Source organism: Rutilus rutilus (assembly GCF_951802725.1).
Source record: "Rutilus rutilus genome assembly, chromosome: 9".
Taxonomy (NCBI): domain Eukaryota; kingdom Metazoa; phylum Chordata; class Actinopteri; order Cypriniformes; family Leuciscidae; genus Rutilus; species Rutilus rutilus.
In genome coordinates this window covers 28106513-28133582 of record NC_140223.1, presented here as the reverse complement: position 1 = coordinate 28133582, position 27070 = coordinate 28106513, and the positions used below count along the sequence as shown (strand labels likewise).

The 27070-nt window shown below is 40.8% G+C and overlaps 2 protein-coding genes across 4 annotated transcripts; one reads left to right on the top strand and one right to left on the bottom strand.

Annotated features, from left to right (window-relative positions):
• Window positions 1-6717: 6717 nt before the first annotated feature.
• LOC311297085 (chymotrypsin B-like) lies at window positions 6718-11505 on the bottom strand. Its single transcript, XM_084419193.1, has 8 exons — window positions 11452-11505; window positions 9457-9666; window positions 8296-8396; window positions 8124-8203; window positions 7938-8019; window positions 7251-7431; window positions 7001-7131; window positions 6718-6905 (listed from the first exon to the last, which is right to left on the bottom strand). The coding sequence occupies exons 2-8, from the start codon at window positions 9500-9502 to the stop codon at window positions 6744-6746; spliced, it is 783 nt and encodes a 260-aa protein (XP_084275319.1). The 5' UTR covers window positions 9503-9666; window positions 11452-11505; the 3' UTR covers window positions 6718-6743.
• Window positions 7342-26839, top strand: LOC311297064 (uncharacterized protein; the record flags this gene model as incomplete). 3 transcript variants are annotated; one of them, XM_084419151.1, is made up of 4 exons in its annotated part: window positions 7342-7493; window positions 8109-8214; window positions 13046-13119; window positions 17990-26839. In XM_084419151.1, exon 4 carries the CDS (start codon window positions 23666-23668, stop codon window positions 26837-26839), a length of 3174 nt encoding a protein of 1057 aa, XP_084275277.1. In that variant the 5' UTR covers window positions 7342-7493; window positions 8109-8214; window positions 13046-13119; window positions 17990-23665. The 3 variants fall into 3 exon arrangements, with proteins under 3 accessions (XP_084275277.1, XP_084275275.1, XP_084275276.1); XM_084419149.1 differs by lacking the exon at window positions 13046-13119; XM_084419150.1 differs by lacking the exon at window positions 13046-13119 and having other exon boundaries at window positions 7342-7511.
• Window positions 26840-27070: the final 231 nt, after the last annotated feature.

Genomic DNA, 27070 nt, shown 5'->3' with positions numbered 1-27070 from the left:
GTCAGTTAAAGGACAATTCCGGTATTTAACACTTTGAGTCTATTTTGTAGTTTGTTTTGGATGAACAAGAGTGGTGGACAAAGACATTTTGACAATGGTTCCTGTCGCGACTTTTTGACTATTTTAGAATTGCCCATGACCGCTTTAGAATGGGAGTCTATGGCCATGCACAAACATGTCCTTAAAACAACCCTTAACGTTCGTTTTCAAAACTTTGCAACTCACCGAGTGTTATGCTGAGTTTCGGTTCATGGATGATAGCTTAATCTCCAGTTCAGGCGCTGGCTGCTATATTTAATTTTTAGGCTATTTATTAAATCCAGGAAATTGGATAATGAAATACTGATTAAAATTAAGATACAATTAATACAAAACGAAATTCGTTTTAAAGAAAGGCTTTGTGCTTTCTGTTTGAGGTCTCTGTGAAAGTTTTAAAGCAGTCTTTTAGTGCCGCTTTCATAACGGCCGCATGACGAGTCCGTAATGTCACGTAACATTGTTTTTTTCCTCATAAATGCGAACACGGAACAACTTTTTTTTAAAAGACAACCATCCACAACTTTATACCACTCCAGCAAAGTAGCCTACCTCTTTTTGGTCAACATCCTCCTTTTTGTAGACGAAATAGTCTAGTCCCAAATAGCGGTTTTTGACTTTTTTGCGGCGGATCCTCTTCGTCGCGCATTTTTAGCTATAGGATTGCCAGTGAATGTTGGCTGTGAGCGGTGAGCGCGTTCCTGTCAGATCCTCACTGTGCAGGCACGCAGAACGCGTATGTCACCCCAGCAAAAAGCCATACAACAAACTTGTGTTTACTGTGTGCTACCCTGGTGCTACCGTTCTCTTACACTATGGGTGCTACTAACGTAACGTTACCCTTCACATCGCATGTTCCGGCGATGTGACTATCGCTCATTCGCACATCGCGATGTCGATGTTAAAACAGAATATCGTTCAGCCCTAATTTATACAGTGAAGTCTATGTTTTGTTTTATTATCATATTTGTTCATTTAATTACTTTCTTCAATGCTACTGTAAAATGCACCTACTGTAGCTGAAAACATAAAGCACTGTTTAGTTAATTTGTATATTAAGTTGTGTATGTGTAATGTGTATCTTTGATCTTAATATTTAATAACAAAGAAAATAATGACAATTTCTTTTATCTTCGCCCCTGTCTGCCATTCTTTTTTATTTTATATTTTGTTACCTAAGGCTTTGTTTTTAAAATATGGACATTTGTTAAGTTTGGCTGTAATGCTCAGTCACAAAATAGTAGAACCAACTTAAAAAAGAATCGTGATAAAATTGTGAATCGTGATTTTCCTGAAAAAAAAAACGTGATATGATATTTTTGGCATATCGCCCACCCCTATTTGGAAGAATGTTCTGATTTGTTCTTTCCATGTAGTGAAATGTAACAGATATTTTTTTAAACTGTAAAAGGAATGGAAAATCACCATAAAATAGGTCCACGTGACTCATGCACTGTTTTCCAGGTTGAAACAATACAATAGCTTTGGGTGAGAGAAAACCTTTCTTGATTATCTGTTATCATGCATTTACGATTGAATTGAGTGTCTAGAGCTCTATCCCTTTGTTGGTTACAGATGTCTCTACTCAAACCAATACTTTCTCCATCTCATTTTCTCTTTCGTGAAATGATGTATATATGAGACTTGTACTTTTTGTTCTGTTTAACCTTTCAAGAGTATAAGTAAAAGAAAATACAGTCAGCTGATCATATAATGTACATTCTTTCTGCTTGGCTTTTGGAGCCCTAATAATTTATGGGTTATTTATGAAAACACTGGCTGAATGGACATTATTGCACTTGGACATTATTACTCGGCTACTCAATAGTACAGTTGAGTATTCCAGCAAGCCGTGTGTTAATGTGGTGTGTATTCTTCTCATTTTAGCTCCTGTGTCCATTTGGGCTGAAGGTCAAGACAGAACCAAACCAAAGCTGGACTGTAACCTGCTGGCCTATATGACAGACTTCATACTGACAGCTACTGGCATGGATGCTGCATCACATGTTATTGAACAAAAACTTCTTCACCTAGAGTTTTCATCCCCCTTGAGGAGACTGCATGTCTTCATCTCTTGTGAGTGGATATCATTTTAAACATTCTTCAAAGAACTGCTAATTTCTTCTGAATTTGTTTAGTAGTATATGTAAGAATTTTCCATTAAACTTTTAGTAATGTTTAAGTAATGAAGTAATTAAGTAATGCCATCTTGTTAATGTATGTACAGTATAAATTGCAAACATGCTTGTGTTGAACACGTGTTTACATGTTATAGACATTTTTAGAGGAGGTAGATGCTGTGTATTTAAAGGTACTCTAAGTCATGTTTATTTGTGTTATATTTGTATATAAATCATTATTACAGTGGAACAAATTGTTTTTTTTTTATTTGTAAATTAGCAACTGAATTTAACCATTGCACTTTATCACCAATAATTTTGTATAACTTTGTAGTTTATTGTTTTATGTCACATGTGAGAACAAATGCAAGTCTATATGTTTTCAGATTATGTAATTTCTGTAATAAAGTCTGTATCATAGAATGGTAACTTCTTTCTGTTGTTATTTTGTAGATGTTTGTTGTAAGTAAATGGCTTAAATGTAATTCAAGAATTTTGTAAAACCATGGCTACACTGGTAATACTACAGTAAAACCATAACCATGACTGTAGTAACCGTGGTTTTTGGAGAAAACTACAGTCATGGTTACTATGGTTTAACTGTAGCATTACTGCAATATAACTGTAGTAAAACCATGGTATCAAAACCATGGTTTTTAAAAACCATGGTTTCCGCCAAAATACCACGGTTACTACGGTTGTAGTTAACTACTGTTTTACTATAGTATTACTGCAATATAACTGTAGTAAAACCATGGTATCAAAACCATGGTTTTTAAAAACCATGGTTTCCGCCAAAATACCACGGTTACTACGGTTGTAGTTAACTACTGTTTTACTATAGTATTACTGCAATATAACTGTAGTAAAACCATGGTTTTTAAAAACCATGGTTTCCGCCAAAATACCACGGCTACTACGGTCGTAGTTTAACTACCGTTTTACTATAGTATTACTACAATATAACTGTAGTAAAACCATGGTATAAAAACCATGGTTTCCGCCAAAATACCACGGCTACTACGGTCGTAGTTAACTACAGTTTTACTATAGTAAAACCATGGTTAATTTTCGTAAGGGGAGGTTGTGACCAGGGCAGTGGCTAAGTTAAACATCGAATGGCCACAAGAAAAGCAAGAAGAGAAAAGAAAAAACAAACTCGATGAACGTTTCCTGCAAGCCCGGTCACAGCCTTCGCGCCGGAGCCTCCCGTTTTTCACCGATCTCCACACTGAGGTGTCGAGATCGTGGAACAAGCCCTTCTCTTCTCTAATTACGAGCCCTAATGTCCACCTATATTCTACCATCCTGGGCTCGAAAGAGAAGGGCGATGGGTAGAAGAATCATTCGCTGCCCATCTCTCGCCCGATTCTGCATCGTCCCTAAGAGCTCCGGCGCTTCCCTCCAAGCCCTGCCGTACAACATCGGCCTTGGTTGGGAAGGCATATATGGCGGCAGGTCGGACTGGTGCATTCCTGCACACGATGGGGCTCCTGCTGGCATACCAGGCCGACCTCCTCAAAGAGGTGGACGACAGTGGGGAGGTCGCCCTCGGCGACATTAAAGAAATGCGTTGAGGAAGGCTTCAGCGAAGAGGTCCTGACGAGATACACAGGCCCCCGCGATCGAGCACCAACATCTCGCTCCTTCGCGGAGCCCTCAGGAAATCGATGTTTGCCTCCCGCCGTTAAATGCGCCTCGGGAGTCGGGACGCACCGGTTTCCAGCGAACGCGAATCGCAGAGTCCCCCCGATAATACTGTGGCCATGCTGATTTCGCGCCCTCTCACGAGGCCTGCAGAAAAATTATTTCGGTTAGCTCCTGCCAGTCAACTGCTTCAGGTCACCGAAACCCAAAATATGACAATCGCGGTTAGTCCAGACAGACTGATCCCCCTAGTAGATTATTTCGACACCTGGAAAGGTCTTCAAAATATATCTCAGTGGGTCCTGTGCACAGTGGAAAAGGGATACAGAATTCAGTTCGAGTATCGTCCATCAAGGTTCAACGGGGTCATACACACGCTTGTCAGCCCAGAGCAGGGTCAGGTCATGGAACAAGAAGTTCAGTCCCTCCTAGCAAAGGAAGCCATAGAGCTGGTTCCTCCTCAAGAGAGGGAAGCCGGGTTCTACAGCCGGTACTTCATAGTTCCCAAAAAGGATGGGGGTTACGTCCTATTATTGATCTCAGGGTACTGAACCGATCTCTGAGGAGATTCAAGTTCAAGATGCTAACTATCCCCTAGATCTAAAAGATGCGTACTTCCATATATCCATCCTGCCCCAACACAGGAAGTTTCTGAGGTTCGCTTTTGGGGGAAAGCGTATCAGTACAGAGTACTTCCATTCGGCCTAACACTGTCTCCTCACACCTTCACGAAATGCATAGATGCAGCTCTTGCATCTTTGAGACTTCAAGGCATCGCATTCTCAACTATATCGACGATTGGCTCATTCTAGCACAATCAGAGGAGATGGCGGTTAAACATCGAGATGTTGTTCTGAACCATCTAAGGTGCTTGGGATTGAGACTCAATGTCAAGAAAAGCTCACTAATTCCTCTACAGATAACTATTTTCCTGGGAGTAGAATGGGACTCAGTCACGATGCGGGCACAATTGTCTCCTGCTCGTGTAAACACTATCTTGACTACAGTAATGAGTTTCAAGCTAGGCCAGGCCATCACTGTCAAACATTTTCAAAGAGTTCTGGGTCTTCTAGCAGCAGTGTTCAAGTGATACCTTTTGGCCTGCTGTATATGAGAGCCCTGCAGTGGTGGCCTGCAGAGGGGGAACCCATTTCGCACGATCAAAGTAACGCGCAGATGCCTTCGTTCTTCGACGATGTGGAAGAAACCATGGTTCCTGTACCAAGGCCCCGTGTTGGGAGCACCGTGTCAGAGAAAAATAGTCAACTTCTTTCAGTCAGAGCCATGTTGGTCCCTGGGGACGAAAATGTGGGAGCAGACATCCTGTTGAGGCAGGGGCTGAGGCCCGGGGAATGGAAACTCCACCCTGAGACGGTGGAGTTAATATGGAGGAAGTTCGGCCAAGCGGAAATGGATCTGTTCGCCTCTCACGAGAACACCCAGTGCCCGATCTGGTTCTCCCTCACTCATCCAGCTCCCTTAGGACTGGATGCCATGGTACAGACATGGGCGAGGCAATGTCTGTACGCATTTCCCCCAATCGCTCTGCTCCCAGGGGTTCTAGAGAGGGTCCGGAGGTCCCTACTAGTAATAGCTGCCTTCCACATGCCTTTAGGGGTAGACACCTTGGGGAGACACCCACTTATAGTATGTTTCCTTCGTGGAGCTAGGAGGATAAGGCCTGTCATCCAGTCCAGGGTCCCTGTGGTTCTTGAGGGGTTATCCCTGGCACCCTTCGGACCATTGGACGAGGTGTCTGAGTAATTATCTTTTAAGATAGCCTTCCTGCTCGCTATTACTTCATTAAATAGAGTGGGTGACCTGCAGGCGCTATCTGTTGCTCCCTCTTGCCTCGAGTTCGCTCCCGGCAGAGTGAGAGCTATTCTCCACCCCAGACCTGGCTATGTACCTAAGGTGCCCACAAATGTGGCACGGTCTGTGATTCTTCAGGCATTCCAACCTCCTCTGCATGTGTCGGATGAGCAAGAGAAGCTACACCTATTATGCCTGGTCCGAGCCCTGGAGGTCTATGTCTGAAGAACCTCGGGCTGGAGAAAATTGGATCAGTTACTTGTGTGTTTTGGGTCACTTAAGAAGGGTTCCCCTGTTTCTAAACAAACTATCAGGAGGTGGATAGTAGAGGCTATTTCTTCAGCTTACGAGGCGCGCGGTTTGCCTTTGCCTCTGCTAGTAAGAGCCCACTCAACCAGAGGAGTGGCATCCTCTAAAGCCCTGCTAGCAGGGGCTTCCCTTCAAGAGGTCTGTGATGCTGCTGGCTGGGCCTCCCTATACACCTTTATACGACACTACAGTCTGGATCTGCCCTCTACACAGGGTTCACAAGTTCTCTCATCTTGAGTGTGCCAGATTGCTTCACACCAGGGTGTCTATCTCTCAGTGTGGCACAGTGAGCATTTCGTTCCCCAATGTGTCGATTCTCGACGCAGCGCGAGTTCCCTCGAAAGGGAACGTCTCGGGTTATGACTGTAACCCTTGTTCCCTGAGAAGGGAACGAGACACTATGTCCCTTGGCCACACTTCACGCGCTTCTGAGAACGACTTGCTTCAACCAATCAGAAGCTGACGCGGTAATGTTCCGGCGTCCTTTTATAGCTTCCGCATAACCGTCATGAGTGACGTAATGACGCAACAGGTCAGATAAATGATTACACTTCATTACCATTTATTGTATTCATTTCATTTTATTTACATTATTTCATTACCAGAAATGTTTACATACATTATTTGTTTAAAACCGTAAAATGTAACATGAACCAAAAACAAAACATTAAACTCAACAGACAGGTCACCGGAGCCCAGACTGACACAAGGCCAAAAGTCATAAACAAAAAGACCATCAACAGGGACCAACTGTAATACAGATTAATGATTAAACTCTGCCTTTGCCTCCTTTGAAGAGTAAATGCTTAGACTGGCGCTCTAGTTGGAAGCGATAGTCTTGTCGATCCAAGAGCGCAGTTGGGAGATACGGGCGTAAACTACTGGAAAACGGGTGTCACAAGTTTGGATGCCCCAGGACACAGACCCCACCAGAGTCCAGACCCCTGAACTCTCACACACCAGAGGACCACCTGAATCACCCTGTGGGAATCACACAGACACAAACACACATTTGAGATCGAAACAGCAGCAATGTTAATATGGTAATGTGTTTGTCCTGATCTGTCTTCACGTACCATGCAAGATGAGGATCCAGAGGCTCCAGCACAGATCATGGCATCAGTGATTTGGCTCTGACCCCAGATCTGTCTGCACACAGCAGGGCTCATGATGGGCAGACCTGTTTGCTGCAGGATTAGAGGACTCCCTGAAAAAAAAAAACATCAGACAGACTGTTCAGAGTCATGTGGAAAAAAACAAAACAAGTAATATACAAGAGTAATTTTTACAATTCGTCTTTGTCTAACAGGTCTTTGTCTAACTTACATGTGGTGGCAGTTGCGCCCCATCCAGTGGTGAAGCAGCGAGTTCCAGGCAGGATGTTGATGGTTGATGGAGCCAGACATACAGGAGAGATACGGGGAGTGAAGACAACTGGAGACGCAAGTTTCAGCAATGCAATGTCATTGTTGATGGTTGAGCTGCTGTAGAGCGGATGTGTGATGACCTGCACAGACAGAAAGAAAGAAAAAGATGGACGGTTACTAGTGGAAGCTGACTTTGTGGAAGGTAATCTAAGATATACATGTAAGCATGTTTTATTTCTTCTTGTCGTTTTAAGCTTTTCATGCATTTTACCCTTTTACCCTCAGCATGAATGTTAATTTGAGAATATGGTACAGATGTGTTCTTTCCTATGCTCAATTTTAAATCTGTAAATCTATTTGGATACTTTTTTTAGGAGTAAACTAGACCAACTAGTTAATCTACAGATAATTTGACTAATACCTATTTCTCCACTTTCAAATTCTGCTGTAAAGCAGCTCTAAAAACCACAATAGTGTCATTATTCAGCTCAAGTCAGTTCAGTGTTGATTCAGTTCAGTTCAGTTGTGTGAAAAAGCAGAAATGAAGCAACTATTAAAAAGCGTTCAGTAATTGAACACTGAAATAAATAGTATGAGTTGATCTCTAATTTTGTTATTCATCACTGAAATCAGTCAACATTTTTACCTTGGAAACTAGTTTGACCTGGATGGGTTCAACATTGGAGCCACGATCATGTTCTCCAAGAATGACACGATGATTGCTGACCCTAAAAGGAGAGCAGTAAAGACAAAACTAACTATGAAAAGAAAAGAGAAACAGCATCTATAAAGCACCATTGTATGTGTCATTTGTCAGATTGAAGACTCTTACAAGACACCGCAGTGAGCAGCAGTGAGAACCCAGTTCTGGTTGATCAGGGATCCACCGCAGAAGTGGAATCCGTTGGTTTGCTGTTTCAGAGGTAAAAGCATTGAACACATGACATATACTCTTTGACCAAATCAGGCAAATGCAGGATAAAAGTTGGCCAATACACAGTTACCTGGATAGAGACCTGCCAGGGCCAAGAACCAGAGATGGCGTTCTGTCCGTTCACAATCCTGCTACCAATCGTCTGTGGCTTAATCGCTGGCACTCCACAACCTGTAGATAAAGAACAGAAGTTCATGACACATGAAGCTTTTTGTGTAGGTTTTGCATTTTGTAAATATATATACAGTACCAGTCAAAAGTTTGGAAACACTACTATTTTTAATGTTTTTGCAAGAAGTCTCTTATGCTCATCAAGCCTGCAGTTAAAAAAAAAAAAAAAAAAAAAACAGTAATATTATGAAATATTATTACAATTTAAAATAATGGTTCTCTTTTTTAATATACTTTAAAATGTAATTTATTTTTGTGATGCAAAGCTGAATTTTCATCAGCAAGTACTCCAGTCTTTGGTGTCTTATGATCCTTCAGAAATCATTCTAATATGATAATTTGATACTCAGTTATTATCAATGATGGAAACAGTTGTGCTGTTTAATATATTTTTTTGGAATACTTTTTTCAGGATTCATTGATGAGTAAAACGTTAACAGCATTTATTCATAAAAACAGCATTTATTCAAAATAAAAACATTTCTAACAATATAAATCGTTACCATCACCTTTTATCAATTTAACGTATCCTTGTTGAATTACAGTACTAATTTCTTTAAAAAAAAATAGTTATTGTTCCCAAACTTTTGAACGGTAGTGTATATTGTTACAAAAGATTTCTATTCTAAAAAAATACAGTTCTTTTTAACTTTTTATTCATCAAATAATCCTGAAAAAAGTATCTCAGGTTATAAAAAAAATATTAAGCAGCACAACTGTTTCCAACATTGATCATAAATCAGCATATTAGAATGATTTCTGAAGGATCATAAGACACCAAAGACTGGAGTACTTGCTGATGAAAATTCAGCTTTGCATCACAAAAATAAATTACATTTTAAAGTATATTAAAAAAGAGAACCATTATTTTAAATTGTAATAATATTTCATAATATTACTGTTTTTTTGTGTGTGTTTTTTTGTTTTTAACTGCAGGCTTGATGAGCATAAGAGACTTCTTTCAAAATCATTAAAAATAGTAGTGTTTCCAAACTTTTGACTGGTACTGTATATATATATGTACACCCAATAATTTTCTTGCAAAAAAGAAGACACTTACCCAGAGCAGAGGCCACCAGGGCAAGACAAGTGATGGTGAAGATCATGATGTAGATTTGTGATGTCTCACTGTTGTACCTGTAGGTGCTCTCTCTCGCTTTTATATCATTTACATCATTTATTAAATGGACGTGATCAAGGTTCCTTCCCGCAGCTCCAATGATCTCATAGTTGCGGAATGATCATCGATCTGGATCTTCATTGTTCAGAGCTGGTGTTTTACGAGCAAAGAGGATTAATTCTTTATTCTCTGAAGGGGTCTATTTCCTTGACAGGCATAATGATTTCACCTCTGTCATTTTATGTTATCAAATGTTTTGAGTGGGAAGGTTTTGTTTTTGCTGTTGTTAAATTTCATTCATTATATCATGAAAAGTTCTCCCTTACTGAAGTTCTTCCTAAAAGTTTTTCAGCAATACTTGCAGGAAATAAGCTGCTTTCCCATTAAATCTGTGATTTTAACTAATCCCATATTCAACCTGGCAATCCATTCAAGCTGATACTGAAGAGGTAGGGAGTGAAATTGTGGGATTATGTCACAGTATGATTACATCAGTTATGAGAGCTGGGCTTAAGTAAACTTGAAGTAATAATTTCAGTTTCTATAACACCACAAGCAGTTTAAATAAAAAAATAATAAGGACAGTCGAACAGGTTCTTTTAAAGTGGTTCTATTATGGCCTTTTACGAAGTCTTGATTTTGTTTTTGGGGTGTACGTTTGTATGTTTTCATGCTTGATTGTTTAAAAAAAGCATTATTTTTCACATATTTTACATTATTACAGCTTCTCTCTCCCCAGTCTGGTTGAACACGTTGTTTTCGATGAAGCCCCTCCTATTTCCGATTCTGAAATATGAAATGTGCTGTGATTGGTTAGCTGGCCCAGTGTGTTGTGATTGGCAGCGCTTAGCGCGTGTTCGGGAAATGTCCCACCCCTCCATAACTGTGAGTTCTTCTCTAGTGTAAATATTAATAATGGCATAAATTTCAAACCAATTCGAGCCCGATTCAGACCCTGACAATGTTAACGAACAAGAGGATTGCGCAGAACAGATTTCATGCACGGACTTTGCAAGCACGGATTTCACAGGACGTTTCAGACTTCAGAGTGTTTTTTTACATAAAAAAATATGTTATTATACATTATACTTATAATGAAAGTATGTATAATATATATATATATATATAATATATAATATATAATAAGTTATACATAAAGTATGTATAATAATATATAATTACATACAAAAGCAACAGAAAACAAGCTGTTCTCCATAAAATGTGCAGCGCACAGATAAACATTGGGGTTATAATGTCCAGGAACAGTGTTTAAAATAAATGTTAATCACTTTAAGTTCGTCAGCCTTATAGGAAGGTTAAACAAATGAGTTTTGGAGACGTGGTGGACAAAACAGCATCTCTTCATGAGTAACAACACTGTCTTCTCTAATGCAGCTCATCCAGGCCTCACACCTTTTTTGCTTATTCCGTGGGAGGAGATTATTTAAATGAGTAACATTATGACTTCATAAGTTCCGGAAAAATCATGTTGTAGTCCAAACAAGCCGTTCATTGTAGTTCTTAAAAAGTGGATTATGTTACATAAAATATCTCCCTTTTGAGTGGACTTTGAGCTTTGTAACCTTGCAGATCTTTTTTATGCTCAAACAGCAACATTACACACTAACTTAAGTTGAAAAAGTGGAAAAGCATAATAGGACCCCCTTAAGACATGCTGCTGGAGAGAGTGTGCTTTTCTGCAACATCACTTAAATTTCATGCGTTATTCTCTAGAAAGCATTAGAATCCAGTTGGAATGTTGGTAACCAGACAGTTGATGGTAGCCATTGACTTCCATAGTATATATATATATATATATATTGTTTTTATGGTGCGTAATTTTAAACACCTTTAACCTTATTTTAATTATTCTCAGGTTAGGTAAAGTAAGTCAAATCTGTCCTAAATAATAAGCATTTGAATTTCCATACTTACAATATTTAGATCACAGAAGACTTCTCTGTGGTCAGTTCAGCTCATTCTTTTGTAAAACAGAGACTTATGGCAGGCGAGCTTCTTCATTTAAATTTTTTATTAAATACAGGTTAACTAGTTTACATAAAAGGTACTAATATATAAAATAAAAGAAAATCCAAACCAAATAATTTACAAGCTTTCATCTTCATGAGGCGCAATGGCAAGGCATCCAACACCGGAGAGGCCGTCCTTGGTGAATCAGCGTCTGGCTGGACATTCCTTTACAGTCCTTTTTAAAGTCAACTTTTTGACATCTTCAGAAATCCCCTCCTGGAAACTCCCTAAAACTTGTCCATTGGTAATCCCCTCCTGGAAACCTCCAAGGACTTGGTTATAGGCTCATTAGGTGTGTTGCACATGGTTACAATGATTATTAAGTGTTTTACAGTATATAACACTTTCTTAATAAATTGTTTAACAACAACTTATGGTACCTTTCATTATAAAACCACTTTTTAATACAGTTACAATTGTGGTTTACTATGACCCATAAGTATTTCATATACCAAAAGGCATAATTAGAATAGAATAATTGCATATTTCACAACAATATACTATATATATATATATATATATATATATATATATATATATATAACAATATATATATATATAAACAACAAACTTTGGAAGTCATTGGCTACTGTATGACTACAGACAATCTTTAAAATATCTTCTTTTGTTTGCAACAACTTGAGGGTAAAATTTTAATTTTTGGGTGAACTATCACTTTAATATCTGCTAACACTTTATTTAGATGGTCCCCACTCCCCAGACATCAGATTGACTATAAGTGACTTTACAAGTAAATGTTATCTTATTCTACTAACCCGAACCCTAACCTAACATTCTACTAATACTCTGAGAGTATGTTGACATGTACTTGTGAAGTTATGTCCAAAGTGGACTATCAAAATAAAATGTCACCAAAATCATTTTGATCCAATCTGAATTAAATGCTAGCTGTTTAGGCTTTATTTTGATATTAATGTTGTTAACATTATAATGTGTACAATATATTCGGTACAATTTGTTCACAATGCAGGAAAAGACAATAAAGGCTCTTTAAACTTCCTCACAATACAGGTACTTAACCACTGAGAAACTGTGAAAACCCCTGCTTCATTGTTTCATTGTTTCATTCATTCACACTTCTGAGCATGAGGAAATCTGTCTGCTCAGAGACGAGGAAGAAAATTACTTCCAAAGAATTTATATATTTGTCACGTCTCTCTCAATTCTTTCTTCAAACCATCAAAAAACAGCAAAATGATGTTGCTCATACTTTGGTCCAGCTTGATTTGTTGCCAACATGACTCAACATCTTTTAGTTGAGTTACGAAAACTGCTAGCCTTTTTTTATTATTGATCATTTTGCAACTGGTTAGAAGATGCTTAAAGAAGTTTTATCGATCTTCATGCCTTAGTGTTTGATGGTATGGGAAAATCATGTGCATGTTAAAAATGTCATGTAAGATGATAAACATTTTACTAGATCTGTATTTATAAACAGCTGCCACTCATTTTGAATATTTCTTTCTTTCTTTCACAGGCATTTTTATCTGAACTTAAAAATGGGGTGAAACAAAAGTATCATAAAGGAGCCACTAGTAGTAAACCAGAATGGTACACGTTTTATTTTTATTTTATTTTTATAATTGCTGTAATTCACAGTCTAGTTGTGCATGATATCTTGTTCACTTTATGGCTGATTTTTTTTATTTCTTATGCATCTTGATTTTATAAAAAAAATTATGCTCTCAAGCTAAATATTTTTAAAATGTATCGAGTCAGCGATCAGTGTGTTTGTGTCTGTCTACATGTGCAATTTCAACTGTTGACATGGGACATCAATGACAGTGAAGAACAGTTTGAAAGTCTACACAAAACTATTGTTGGATTCCACATGGCACAAAATATAGTAGCCTAATTAATGTGCAGTCCTCTCAGATCATTCAATTTAAAATACGAGTACAGCTAAAAGTGGGTTTAGTTTCATCAGTTACATCTCAGATATTCACAAATGTTCTGTGACAACATTAATGTCCTCTCATTGTTGCATGTCTTTAACAAGCGTGCCGCACAAGCCCTGAAAAGTGAAGCCAAAGCGTCTCGATCACCCCCCTGGTGACTGGTCCTAGTATAGGTCATAAGCCCCGCCTCCCCATGTTATTCAATGGGACATGAGACCAACTAAACTATTAAATTACACTTCAAATATATTTTTTCCAAAGGTGGTTTCTGTCATTTGTTGTCGTTTGTATCACACTGATGTAAGTTCAAGTGTCTGGTTTTAAAATAAGTTTGTTTTTAGTTAGTTACGTGATGCTATAAAAACGGTGGTGTAACGTCATGATTGACAGCTGTGATTGACAGGTTCTCTGAGCGAAGTAGTCACTGAAGCAGTTTTTTCGGGATCTTCGGAGGACTGAGGAGATTGTATTTACTTTATTTTAACAACCCTTTTATTGTACTGCAATACATTTTTTTTTAAAGTGCACTCAGGGAGAGTGCATTCTGCGAGACTGAGGGCGGAGCGTTGATTTCGCGGCTTTACTTCCTGCTCACTACTGCGCAGGTCTGGTCCCGAGATCGCTACTGCGCAGACTCAAGACCCAAGATGTCAGCGCCATATCGGGACACTGGTGGGAGAGAATGTCTAATAAGGGGAGAAGTTCCACTCTCAGTAAACTTCCGGCTTCTGAACTGGTTGCAGTTCACTCTGGTTCCATATGAGGGCGCTCACAGGACGAGTGCAGAATGAATGGAGGTCTATGGCGCTATACCTCTTAAAATCCACTTTTCTCAGTATATAATTTTTTGTCTAGTAATTTGAATGTTGTATTTGAAAGGAGACGCAAAGAAATTATACATTGCTGGGTGTTAGATTTTTTAGAGTCACTTATTTGCTTTAAAAAGTCTTTTAAAATGTCAATGACGTCATACACATGTACGACCAGAGATACTGCTTTACGGCAATCCTTCAGTCACTTTGGTGCTTTCGCGCTCTGCTTTCTTTTCTCTCGAGGCATCGACAACACAGCTGACACAGGTAAATACACGTGCTAGAAGAGTTTTTGTTTTGTTTGTTTCTGGTCCCGCTTCGGATGCCACGATGCCATCAAGCGGTATCTCTGGTCGTAATCAGTCCTTCACTGACCAATCAGCGTTCATTAGCAGAATGCTAGCGTGTTATGGGCAACAACAACTCAACCTGTAAGAAATCGAAAGGACATAAGTACTCGTTCATTCAACTTTCGACCTATAACCCATGTTGAACTTACAAAACCTACACTCAAATCTGAGATTTCTCAACGGCAATCGGGTGAAAGAAACAAATTTAGCCGTCTAGCCCCATAGACTCCCATTCATTTTGCACTCATGGGCGATCGCCCCCAGTGGAACTCTGGTGGAACTACAACCAAAATTCGGTACAATAGGACTTAATAGGGAGTGGGCAGGCTCTCCGTAGACGGGCTCTGCTGGCGGCTTCAGTTCTCACCAATGGAAGAGAGCGAAGGGGCGTCGTCCATCTTTTTTTTACAGTCTATGGTCTTTAAATGTTTAGCTTTGAGAAGGAGGATTTGGTTTTGTGGTTATGAGGAAGTTTCTAAAGGAATGAAATTAATTAAACACTGCAGCTTGCTGGAAAATCTTTGAGTTTCTGTCACTAGTGGAAACGCCTGTCACACTTTTATGGGATCAATATCCCGCCTAAAGTATTGCAGCCACGGATCAAATAATAAGCATGAATTAAACATTTAAAAACACATGCAAAAATATATTGCACAAACTGAATTTTTTTTTGCAAAATGATCAGAATAGCAAACAACGTGGTCACGGATCAAAATATAATAAGCGTGAATCAAGAAATAACAAGCATGAATAAAAACTTTAAATGCATTAAAAGTTATTTTGCACAAAACTTAAACTTATGGTCATGCTTTCTTAAAAAGTATGTTTTCCTTGGTTTTATTACTCTGTACTTTGTGCTCTCTTGCATTTTCTGCTCATATTTTACTCTTTTATACGCTTGTGCTGTTTTTCTCTTCGCTCTTCTTTCTATGTTCTGCGCTTGCTTTCCCAAATGTTGCAGTTCGAGTTTCATGTAAATTAGGACGGGCTTAAGCGTCACCATTGGTCCACTAGTTCTAGATTGACAGCTACTCCTCTAGCCAATCAATCGAAGAGGGGAGTTGACGTCACACCAATGCGACTCGTGGCTACTGATTCTTACTTATTCGATATTAATATCCTGGAAAAGAAAATAGAATGGAGAACGGAGGAAGTGGGAGTTAAAACAAGCATTTACATGAGAAATAGTTATTATAATTATTTAAAGATTTACACAGATGGATCCAAGAACAAACAGGAATGTGTGGGAGTTGGAGTTCATATCCCAGAATTTAAAATAAATCTCTCCAAAAGACTATCTGACCGGTTATCTGTATATACAGCAGAAATAGTGGCAGTCATTATTGCATTACAGTGGGTTGAAGAGGTCAGACCTGATAGGGTGGTACTATGCACAGACTCGTTAGCTATCATAAAAAGCATACAGTCAATGACATCAGTCAGAGAAGACCTACTAATAGAACTTTATAATAGTTTGCTAAGATTACATTGGGGTGGCATCGATGTTCAGTTTTGTTGGGTGCCAGCACATGAGGGGGTTAAAGGGAACGAGATTGCAGACAAACTGGCTAAAGAGGCATTACTAAAAGTAATTACAGTTACAATTCCACTAGGAAAAGGTGAAGGAAAAGCGGTGGTTAAGAAAAAAGGACTTGAAATATGGCAGAAATTGTGGGAGGAAGACAGGAAAGGAAGGAGATATTATAAAATACAAACATTAGTCAGTATAAAGAGTTACATGGAAAAGACCAGGAGAGAGGAAACTGTAATGACTAGACTCAGGGTGGATCATACAGGGCTGAATGGCACACTGTTTTTAATGGGGAAGAGGAATAGTGAGAATTGTGAAAACTGTGGGATTAAAGAAAATGTACAACATGTAATATTGTACTGCAGATTGAATGAGGTGGAAAGACGGGCAGGGCGGGAGTGGAATCTGGTAGGGATACTGGGATCAGATGGAGAGAGAGAATAAGAATCACCAGGGAGGCACTATTTAAATTTTTAAAAGATACAGGGTTATGGAGTAGAATTTAAATAATTGTAAAATGACATGATGATACATACTCCAGTACAGTAGGTGGCGGTATGCAACTAAAAGTTGTTTGCAATCCGCCATTAAATGAGAGAAGAAGAAGAAGATGATTCTTACTTATACAGGGGAAGACGACAGTTTAATTTAACTTTACAAAGACTTTCAAGCAGTAAAGCTACAGTGTTTCATCAAAGAATTGCCGATTTGAACGAGACGTTTGAACGAATAACTCGCTCGTAAAACAGTAACTTGCCACCACCTACTGGCCGTTTTACTTTCATATTTAATCAATAACAAGGATGGGCAATGGGCTAGTTGCACGTGGCCGCCATTTTGGATTTCGGATCAGCGAGTGTGCGCTTAGACACTTCCGGTTTCGCATTACGCCCGGTGCAGGGAGCCGGAAAAAGCCGAAATGTGTCTTTTATAGTTGTTTATAGAATCATTTATCACTTAAAATACTACTAAGATCCACATTACTATCACACGAGCCAATGGCAATTAAATGCACGGATGCATAGTCAGATTAATGAATGAAATACAATTGTTCACGAACAGAAGATTGTATTTGACTCATGCTGCATACGCATACGCATACGCATACGCAATGACAATTATGCCTATACTGTAAATATAGAGTTACAACTACGATTAGAGTTGTTTGCATATGCACCGTGAACATTCACACGTTTGCCCTGTGATTGGCTATCAGTGAATATTTACCTATGCTTAATCTGTGGACACAGTAGTAAAGGAGAAATACTGTATATGTATATGTAATTCTGTTATATATTGTGATTAGCCTACTCTTGAAGTGATGCACTATCATTGATTGACATAAGAGTGATTGAACTGTTTAACATTGTATAAAAAACAATACAGACTCTGATAAGTGAAGCAGCAGCAGCTCCGTGTCCTGTATTAATATATACATATATCTCCCCTCATCAGGCGGTGAGGGTACTACACACGCGCGTCCCATTTACGACTGATTGGAATTCATTTACACACACACACATTTCACTATCACATCTGACGTTTACAAAGTATTTGTGAATCAGGAGAAGAGTTTTCGGGAAGGTCTCTTTACGCGCAAATCACTCACATATTTACTCGTATATTTACGAATGCTTCATGAATGAGACCCAATGACAGGATATAATTGAATCAAAGCATCATAGAAGACTCAGGAACAGTTTAACCTTTTATTGTTAATCACATATCTGAACAACAATTTTTCACTATTGATAAAATATGGTTTATTTATACTCCCAAATGTAAATTTTTCATATCTACTAATCAATTCTCCTCATTTATATTCCTCAGATTCCTTAGCACTGGGGATTCTTTCACCACCATAGCCGCTAGTTTCCGCCTTGGAATTTCCACTGTGTCCAACATTGTGAAGCAAACCTGTGATGTCCTCTGGGAGACACCTTAAAAGACACCTACATGCCAGTCCCCAATGAAGAACTCTGGAAGACAACTGCCCTGAGATTCTCTGAAAAATGGAACTTCCCCAATTGTATCAGTGCTTTGGATGGGAAGCACATTGTGATTTAGGCACCGGCTAATTCTAATTCTGGCTAATTTTGCCCGTTTTTGTACTGAATTGTTTTTTGTTTGTTTTTTAAACGTGAAGAGCCTCCTCTTCTTCAATGCTGTCTGTCTGCTACATGGTAATACCAGGGACTCTATTTCCCAGAAGGCCTTCAACGTTCTGAGACCAGCGTGTTTTAATTAATTTGTATGTGTGTAACGGGTATATTATTTTGAAAGGAGATTATATATATATTTTTTAGGGGACTTTTATTTTGGCGAGCGGTCTACTTTTTGCGCGTGCTGTGAATGCAGCGGAGAGAGACGAAGAAGAGCGCGTGTTATGAGGGTGTGACGGACACAGAAGAGAGTGCAGTGTCGCGATTGTGAAGCTTGTTCGATAAAGTTGTTTCAATTAAAGATTATCGAGGCTTAAGTAGAGTAAAGAACGACAGCACCAAGTAAAAGTGTGAACAGTGACCCACGTTTGATTCTGCAGAAGACAGTTTTGTTCCAGTGGTATGTGTTGGCTGTGAGAATGACGCAGTGACATATTGTGAAGACCACGGAAGCTGTGTTTTGCCATCCAGAGACTTGTTACATGTCTTTTTGGAGTTTTTTGTACTTCTCGTGTTTTGATCGAAAAGTGTCGTCGAGTTAATAGCTCAGTGGGACTGTTCACGTGTAATCGAGTTTCCCGCACGAGTCAGAGCACGTGAGATTAAAGCCTGTTTTATACTTCTGCGTCGAACTGCCGCCGTAGCTACGTCGTAGGCTGTGTGTAGCGCGCGTACCCTTCGGCGTACCCTGACGTGCACCTCTCCAAAAATGTAACAACGCGTCAATTCTACGCGGACACAAGCGCTGTGATTGGTCTGCCAGAACCCCTCCCTCGGGGTAACATGCTCCCCAGGTGCGCGTCAACGCGGACAATGACACAGAAGTATAAATTAAAACCAACACGTTGCCTACGGCGTATAGGCTCCGGCGTATGTCCGACGCAGAAGTATAATGAGGCCTTAAGGGTGCTGTAGTAGCTAGTACGCAGTACGCACTTAATGAAGAGACATAACTTTTCCGCTGATTCAAGAGTGAAGATTACCCTGCCATTCAAGTGACATCTCAGTTGGATTCATCTGCAAGTTAATTTTCTTTTTGAGACAGTTTATCTGTGAAACGGTTGAGACAAAGTTGAGTGTATTTTTGAACTTGCACACTTCAATACGGGATCTTCAGTTTATTGCAACGCACCCCACGTCCAGACAACGCACTCTAATTCATCGTTCTACGAACTGGTATTTTCCTTTATTTTTCAGTGACTGAACTGATAAACGGTGAACTGTGAGTACACATTTAAAAGTGCTTATTCAGAGGTGAGATTTGATGGTGTTTGTTTGTTTGTTGTTTTCAAATGTGATTGTTTGAAGGTGATCTTTTGAAAAAGGTGGTAATTTGTGGGTGTACAATTTGACACATTGAAAATTATCTAATTTTGAAGTTAAATAAGGGATTTGTTATACCACTAGTGAAAAGAGTTTTTTTTTCAATTTCAGTATTGAAAGTGTTGGTGTGAATTCAAAAGACAACACAAAGACTGTAAATTATTTTATTTCATTCTTTATTTAGACAGAAGACATAACCAATCATAAGGAAAAGAAATCTAAAAGAATAAATTAGGCCTATGTTTTAATTGTTTTTGCACTTATTTACAGTGTATCTTTTCATTGAGAGCTGCTAGGGAGTGGGGAAGTCTCACTTACTTTATTAGATCTGGGGAGGGAGGAGCATAACACACTGTGATCTAACACAGGGGTTTTCAACCTTTTAGGATATGCGCCCCCCCAAGTTTGTCTAATTTCATTTGCGCCCCCCACCCTCCCAAAGTGCGTGCAAACGAACATCATTGCTATACAAGTTGTGAAGAGGTTCAGTGTTTGGAAGGAAGACAGGGTCGGCGTGACTGGGACTCACACGTTTTATTTACAAAACTCAAATCAACAAACAAAAGTTGCGCCAACAGCGCATTCACCGTAGCCTTGCTACAGCATACAAAACAATCTCACAATAAAACTCTTTCCACTCGTCAGTAACTCTTTCCACAAGTCACCTGTATTATGTGTGTTACGAACTTTAAGAGTCTGGGAATGTACCGTAACATTTATATATGAATATGCTGCTGGATGTGAAGTGAGGTGGAAGAACATGACAGACAATCTTTGAAAGAGAAAAATTACTGGACTTTATTTACCACAAGCCGAAGCCACTGAATCCAGTAAAATAACAATAATAATGTGCACTATGTACAATGTAATAATGTAAACAAACAAACAATAAATGGGAAAAGAACAAAAGCAGCGCCAAAGAACAAAATATAACAAAACAATCCTTAATCTTAAACAACTCAGTTCGCGGGCAGAGACAGACACAAGAACTCGATTCACCACAGAAAACTCATTGCGCTACAAAGAGCTCAGTTCGCTACAGAAAACTCATTCCACTACAAAGAGCTCAGTTTGCTACAGAAAACTCATTCCACTACAAAGAGCTCAGTTCGCTACAGAAAACTCATTCCACTACAAAGAGCTCAGTCCACTACAGAGAGATCAATTCGCGATCGAGAGGGAGAAAGCATGAATGAACATGCCATCCTTTTAAACCAGCTGGGCGACCTCCGATTGGCTCTCAAGTGCCGCCTTAATGATGACTAACGTCCAACTCGGCCAATCACAGCAACCTGCGAGCAGAGAGAGTGAGCTAGAGACAGAGAGAAGATAATGAGCACAACAGCCAACACGTGCCAAAGCACACTAACGTGCACTGATCAATGAAAACAAACACAAAACACGCGTGGAGCGTAACATGTGCTGCATATAGCGTGCATAAAAATTGTTATATTAAAACAGTACATATCTAGCTTACCTAATGTGATGGCTGAGCCTGTTTCTGAGAGCACAACATACCAATCCGTGGTTTGATACCCGACACAGCTATCCGTAAATCATCGTCCACTGTCAATAAGCGCGAGCGATACTTGCTTTTGATGTAAGTTAATATAGAAAATGTTGCTTCGCAGAGCCAAGTTGAGGCAAAAGGCAACAGTACATCAATTGCAAGTCTCGCAAGTTCAGCGTACTCTGTCTCCACTGACAGCCAGAATTCCGGCAGTGTGTTCGAGTCAAACAGTGTCTTCAAAGTTCGGTCACTTGAAAGGTCCAGAAGGGCATCCTGTTGATTTGATGATAGACTCACTGCGCTTTCGATGAAGGGGTTACGAACCCAGTCGTACTGGTTCCAACTATGCTGCTCAGGAAAATACTTATTGAAATGTGCAGACAAGGCTTGTAGGTGGAGAGTTATTTCTTTTTTTGTATCATCCCAATTAAGCTCATTTTCCGTGAGAAATTCATCCAAGGTTGGGAACATGTCTACATTACCCCCATCAACCTGCCCTCTCCATCGCTCCAATTTCCTCACAAACCCCACAATTTTATTGGACATTGTTAGTAGGTTTGAATTTGGGCCCTGAAGAGACGAATTAAGGGTATTGAGTCTAAATCAAAAATGTCAGACAGGTATGCAAGGTCTGTGAGCCACTTTGGGTCAGTAAAAAAAATTGCAAAGGAAGATGCACAATCAAGCAGAAAAAGTCTTAGTTCGTCACGCAATGCAAATATCCTCTGCAATACTTTACCTCTGGAGAGCCACCGTACCTCCGTGTGCAAAAGTAACGATTCATATTCTGACCCCATTTCTTTGCATAATAGGCCAAACAGTCTTGTTTTTATGGGGCGAGTCTTGATGAAATTGACAATTTGTGTTGCTGTTTTAAGCACTGCGTTCAATTCGTCAGGAAGAGTTTTTGCTGCAAGGACCTCCCTGTGGATCATACAGTGGGTGAAACGCACATGCGGAGCTACTTCACGAACCAAAGCAGCGAGCCCTTTATTTTTCCCTAACATGGCTCCCGCTCCGTCTGTGCACACACCGACACAGTTGTCCCAACAAAGACCAAGTTCATCCAATTTACCATTGAGTTTTTCAAAAATATCTCTTCCGGTGCATGTTTTTTCCATTGCTGAGCAAAATAACAGATCTTCAAGCAATTTTCTCTCATGACGGTAGCGAACAAATACAAGTAGTTGCGAGGAGTTTGAGATGTCTGTCGACTCGTCTAATTGCAATGAAAAAAAAATTCCGTCCCGTATTCTCTCAATTAGTTGACATTTGATGTCGGTTGCCATTTCAGTAATACGGCGGCTCATAGTGTTGTCTGATAGTGGAATTTGTTCAACGTCGCTGGCAAACTTATCTCCAAACATATTTCTACAGATGGCCATTGCTGCTGGACGAATGAGGCTCTCTGCAATTGAATGAGGCTTTTTGTCCTTGGCAACTAAATACGCCACCTCATATGATGCTGTAAGCGCTTTGACTGCCACAGTGGTTTGGCTGGTCATAGTTTGTTTTTGATTTTTTAATCCCGATTCTTTGCGGCGAAAAAAGTCAACCGGTTTATCTTTTAACGTCGGGTGTTTGGTTTGTAAGTGACGTATTAGTTTCACAGGTTTCAAACTGTCATTTGCAAGCACCTCAGAACATACAACACACTGTGGACGTGGTTCGTGATTAAGTGTGATGCATGTGAATCCGTATTTTATGTACTGTTCGTCATACTTTCGTCGTTTTGATGCACCCAGGCCTTTGGTTTTTGCTATTAATCCTCTCTGCGTGGAAAGCCCCGTTGACGTGGAGGGTTCGACATCAATTTGCGGAAGTTGTACGGGTTCAGTCGGACACTCTTCTTCTTTTTTGCCTGACGTTTTATCACTGGTATTATTACGTTTAAGCCACCGGTCCATTTTTGTTTTGTTTTAATATTTACAGTAGCTTGAACTCGATCGCGTCAACTCTGCTCCTCTGCTCTGTAGCCAACTAATATATCACCATGGCAACGTCACAGAGACTGAGGTCGCCTCGCCTGATTAGCTGCGGGACTAGCCCCCTCTAGTGGATGACTAAAGATTTGCTATCTTACATTCACGTTTCACTTAAGCCTCTGCATTCACAGTTTCTCGCGCCCCCCTTAATAGGTGTTGGCGCCCCCCTAGGGGGGCGGGCCCCACAGGTTGAAAACCCCTGATCTAACATATGCAATTTCTCTTCAGGAAGCCACCGTGTGACATTATCGTACCTGAAGCCTACCCTTGTCAATCTTTAGATTTCTCACACAATAAAGTAAGAAACCACATACACACATTAGCGTGTAACGAGGCTAAAACGTTTGGGGAGCGAGGACCAAGATCCTTTCGTTGTCCAAACTTCCAGAGCAGCCATAATCCATTTCCCCACACGACGGGCAAAATACCCCGTTACAAAAGTGGCGTCACGAACAGGATCGAATTAGGCACATTTAAGTAGTCACAAGTCTCCAGGCCCATAAGTAGTTTTTGTCAAGTAATTAAGATGTCTGAGCTGGAGGAACTAAAAAGAGAGATGGCAGAGATGCAGAGGAGGTTTGCTGAGCAGGCAGGGGCACTTGACCAAGCCAGGGCAGAGCAGAGAGAAGCCCTATCCTTAGCCAAGGTGGTAATTGAGAGCCAAACCTCTGCACAAACGACCCCAGCTGCCATTTATATCCCTCGAGACCGGAAGCTCCCTGATTTCACTGGTTGCATGGCAAAAACAGGAGAGCTGAGTGTTGAAGAATGGGTAGCATCGATGAAGTCTGCATTTCAAGTCATGAGGGTGCCCACTGAGGATCGTGTTGAGCTGGTGAAACAGCACCTAAAGGATGAGGCCAAAGCCACAGTGAAGTTCATGATGGATGGGAAAGAGGAGTCTGTTGACAACATCTTCACCGTTCTCCTTGACAGCTATGGAGATAAAGTGCCCATTGGTACAAGGCTGAAAGACTTCTATGACCGTGCTCAGAATGCAGGAGAAACAATACGCTCCTATGCTTATGACCTTCGGGAAAGACTTAATCGTGTTCAGCGCCGAGAGCCAGCTAGAGTGGCAGATGCTGAAAATGTTCTGAAAGAGCAACTGGTGTTAGGCCTAAAAGATGACTTCTTGCGTCGAGAGATGAAGCGCAGAATTAAGGCTGAGCCAGAATTGAGTTTCGTGGAGTTGATGCAAGCGGCAATTACCTGGTCAGAAGAGGAGGAAGCACAGCCTTCTAGTAATGCCAGGCCCAGTACCCGTGCCAGAGGGGTAGTGAATGCTGCTGCAGCACAGGATGCTCCTTCTGCTCTGTCATTGGAGAAACTGCATGAGGCGATCCAGAAAATAGCTGCTCGTCAAGAGGAACTATATCAAGCAGTCCATGGGAAAGAGAGAAATAAACCACAGCAAAGCCGTCCAAAGAGTCAACCTTTAAAAGACAGTGAAGGACGTTATATTTGTTATTCATGTGGTGAACCCGGACATACCAGTCGCTATTGTCCGCATGGTGGCAAGTTAAGAAGGGGACCAGTTCCACCACAGCATACAGTGGAGTCAGTTGAGGCTACCGAGACAGAAACTGGAGGTGCAGTGCAGAAAGGCCCAGGGCCGTCATTGATTAGATGCCACACAGCTGAATGGTTGGCTGACGAGACTGCTAAAAAACTGAAGGACAGTGCTTTTGGGGATTGCTTGGCCATCGAGGTGAAGATAGCAGGTGTCAAAACCAAGTGCCTCTTAGATACAGGGTCAGAGGTGTCCACCATATCCGAGTCACACTTCAGACAGCACTTTGGGGAGCAGAAGTTGAAGTTATCCTCTGCGTGCTGGGTTAAGCTTACAGCGGCCAATGGACTGGACATTCCTGTCTTGGGATGCTTGCAGGCTGATGTAGAATGTCTGGGAAAAGTATTTCCTGGAAAGTGTATATTCGTTCTGACTGACACAAGTCCTGATGTGAAGGAAATGAAAGGGGTGTCTGGGATCATCGGGATGAATGTACTCAGTGAAGTTCAGTCCTTGTTTATCTCAGCTGAGGGGATGGAGAAGATTGACAAGTATAATGGGCGAGATGAAGCCCAGGTCCGGAGAGTGCTTGCTAAAGTTGAGAAAGAAACAGGACATCTAGGGTCTGATGGAAGGATTGGGTATGTCAAGATTGCCGGAAGACAGGCTGTCACTATTCCTTCTCGCTGTGAGAAGGTGCTGGAAGGCCGCTGTGGAGTGTCGCCTAGGGTGAATAGTCATGTGCTAGTTGAGCCAGTCGTTGGAGCAAGTTTGCCAAACGGACTCTTAGTGGCTCACGTTCTTGCTAAAACAGAGGATGGAAAGGTCCCTGTGCGTGTAGTGAACTTGAGTGGAAAGGCTGTTAGACTTGTTCCCAGATCCAGAGTTGCTTCTGTTTATAAGCCGAAGGAAGTAATCACAAAGGACGTGCTTGAATTTGAGGAAGATGATGGAGTACTTCATGTCAAAGAGTTGGTGCAAGACAAAGTTCAAGCTGATAAAAACTCACTCACGCCGCTACCAGTTCCTGTTGAAGTGAACTATGAAGGACTCACACCAGAACAATGTGAAAGGCTCATTGAGTTGCTATCAAAGCACAGAGATGTTTTCTCCAAGGATGACCAAGATTATGGCTACACCACGGCTGTGGTGCACAATATTCCGACAGGTGAAGCGCCACCGATAAAGCAGCGACATCGTAGAGTACCACCGCAAATATTCCAAGAGGTCAAAAGGCATGTCCAGGGTCTGGTGTCCCAGGGAGTCCTTAAAGAAAGCAGTAGCCCCTGGGCATCACCCGCAGTTATTGTTATGAAGAAAGATGGCAGTGTGCGTTTCTGCTGCGATTATCGAAACCTAAACGAAGTAACATATAAGGATGCATATCCGCTTCCACGGGTTGATGAGTCCTTGGATGCGTTGGGCAACGCCAAGCTGTTCTCTACACTGGATTTGACTGCTGGGTATTTCCAGGTGGCTGTGAGTGAGAAGGATCAGGAGAAGACAGCCGTCACCACTCCATTTGGGCTGTTTGAGTGGACCAGGATGCCGTTCGGGCTGTGCAACGCTCCGGCCACTTTTCAGCGCCTTATGGGTGTGGTGCTTGGTGACTTGGCCTTTGACGTTCTTCTTGTCTATCTAGATGATGTCATTATCTTCTCCAGAGATTTTGAAAGCCACTGTGAGAGGTTAGAACTTGTCTTTAACCGGCTAAGACAATATGGTCTGAAGTTGAAGCCAAGCAAGTGCTTTCTTCTAAAGCCCGAAGTAAAGTTTTTAGGACACCAGATCTCTGCAGAGGGCATAAAAGTGAATGATGAGAAAGTTAAAGCCCTGAATATGTGGCCAGTTCCTAAAAATGTGAGAGAGGTCAGGCAAGTGCTTGGTTTTATGAGCTATTACCGAAGATTTGTCCCAAGGTTTGCTCAAATTGCCAAACCACTGCATGCACTGGTAAGTGGAGGAAAGACAAGCAAGAACCCAGGAACGTTTACTTGGAGCCAAGAATGTCAGTCTGCATTGGATGAGTTGAAAGGATGTTTGACGTCACCACCAGTTCTGGCATATCCCGACTTCAGTGAACCTTTTATACTCACCACAGATGGAAGTCTTCATGGACTGGGAGCAGTCCTCAGCCAGAAACAGGAAGGGATTGAGCGTTTGTGGCATATGCAAGCAGAGGGCTAAGAGGTTCTGAAAAGAATGACAAAAACTATAGTGCATTCAAATTGGAGCTGCTTGCATTAAAGTGGGCGATCACTGAAAAATTTAGAGAATACCTTATGTATTCAAAGTTTACGGTGATTACTGACCATAACCCACTAAGGTACCTCTACTCAGCTAACCTTGGCGCAGTTGAGCAGCGCTGGGTAGCGCAGTTGGCCGAGTACGACTTTGAAGTATGCTACAAACCTGGCC

Coding starts and splice junctions, on each gene's coding strand:
- LOC311297085 (XM_084419193.1), bottom strand. CDS start 9,502: ATGATCTTCACCATCACTTGTCTTGCCCTGGTGGCCTCTGCTCTGG. Junction 8,020..8,123: donor GCTGCTCACTGCGGTGTCTT/GTAAGAGTCTTC, acceptor CTCTCCTTTTAG/GGTCAGCAATCATCGTGTCA. Junction 7,432..7,937: donor AGGTCAAACTAGTTTCCAAG/GTAAAAATGTTG, acceptor CTGTCTGTGCAG/GTCATCACACATCCGCTCTA.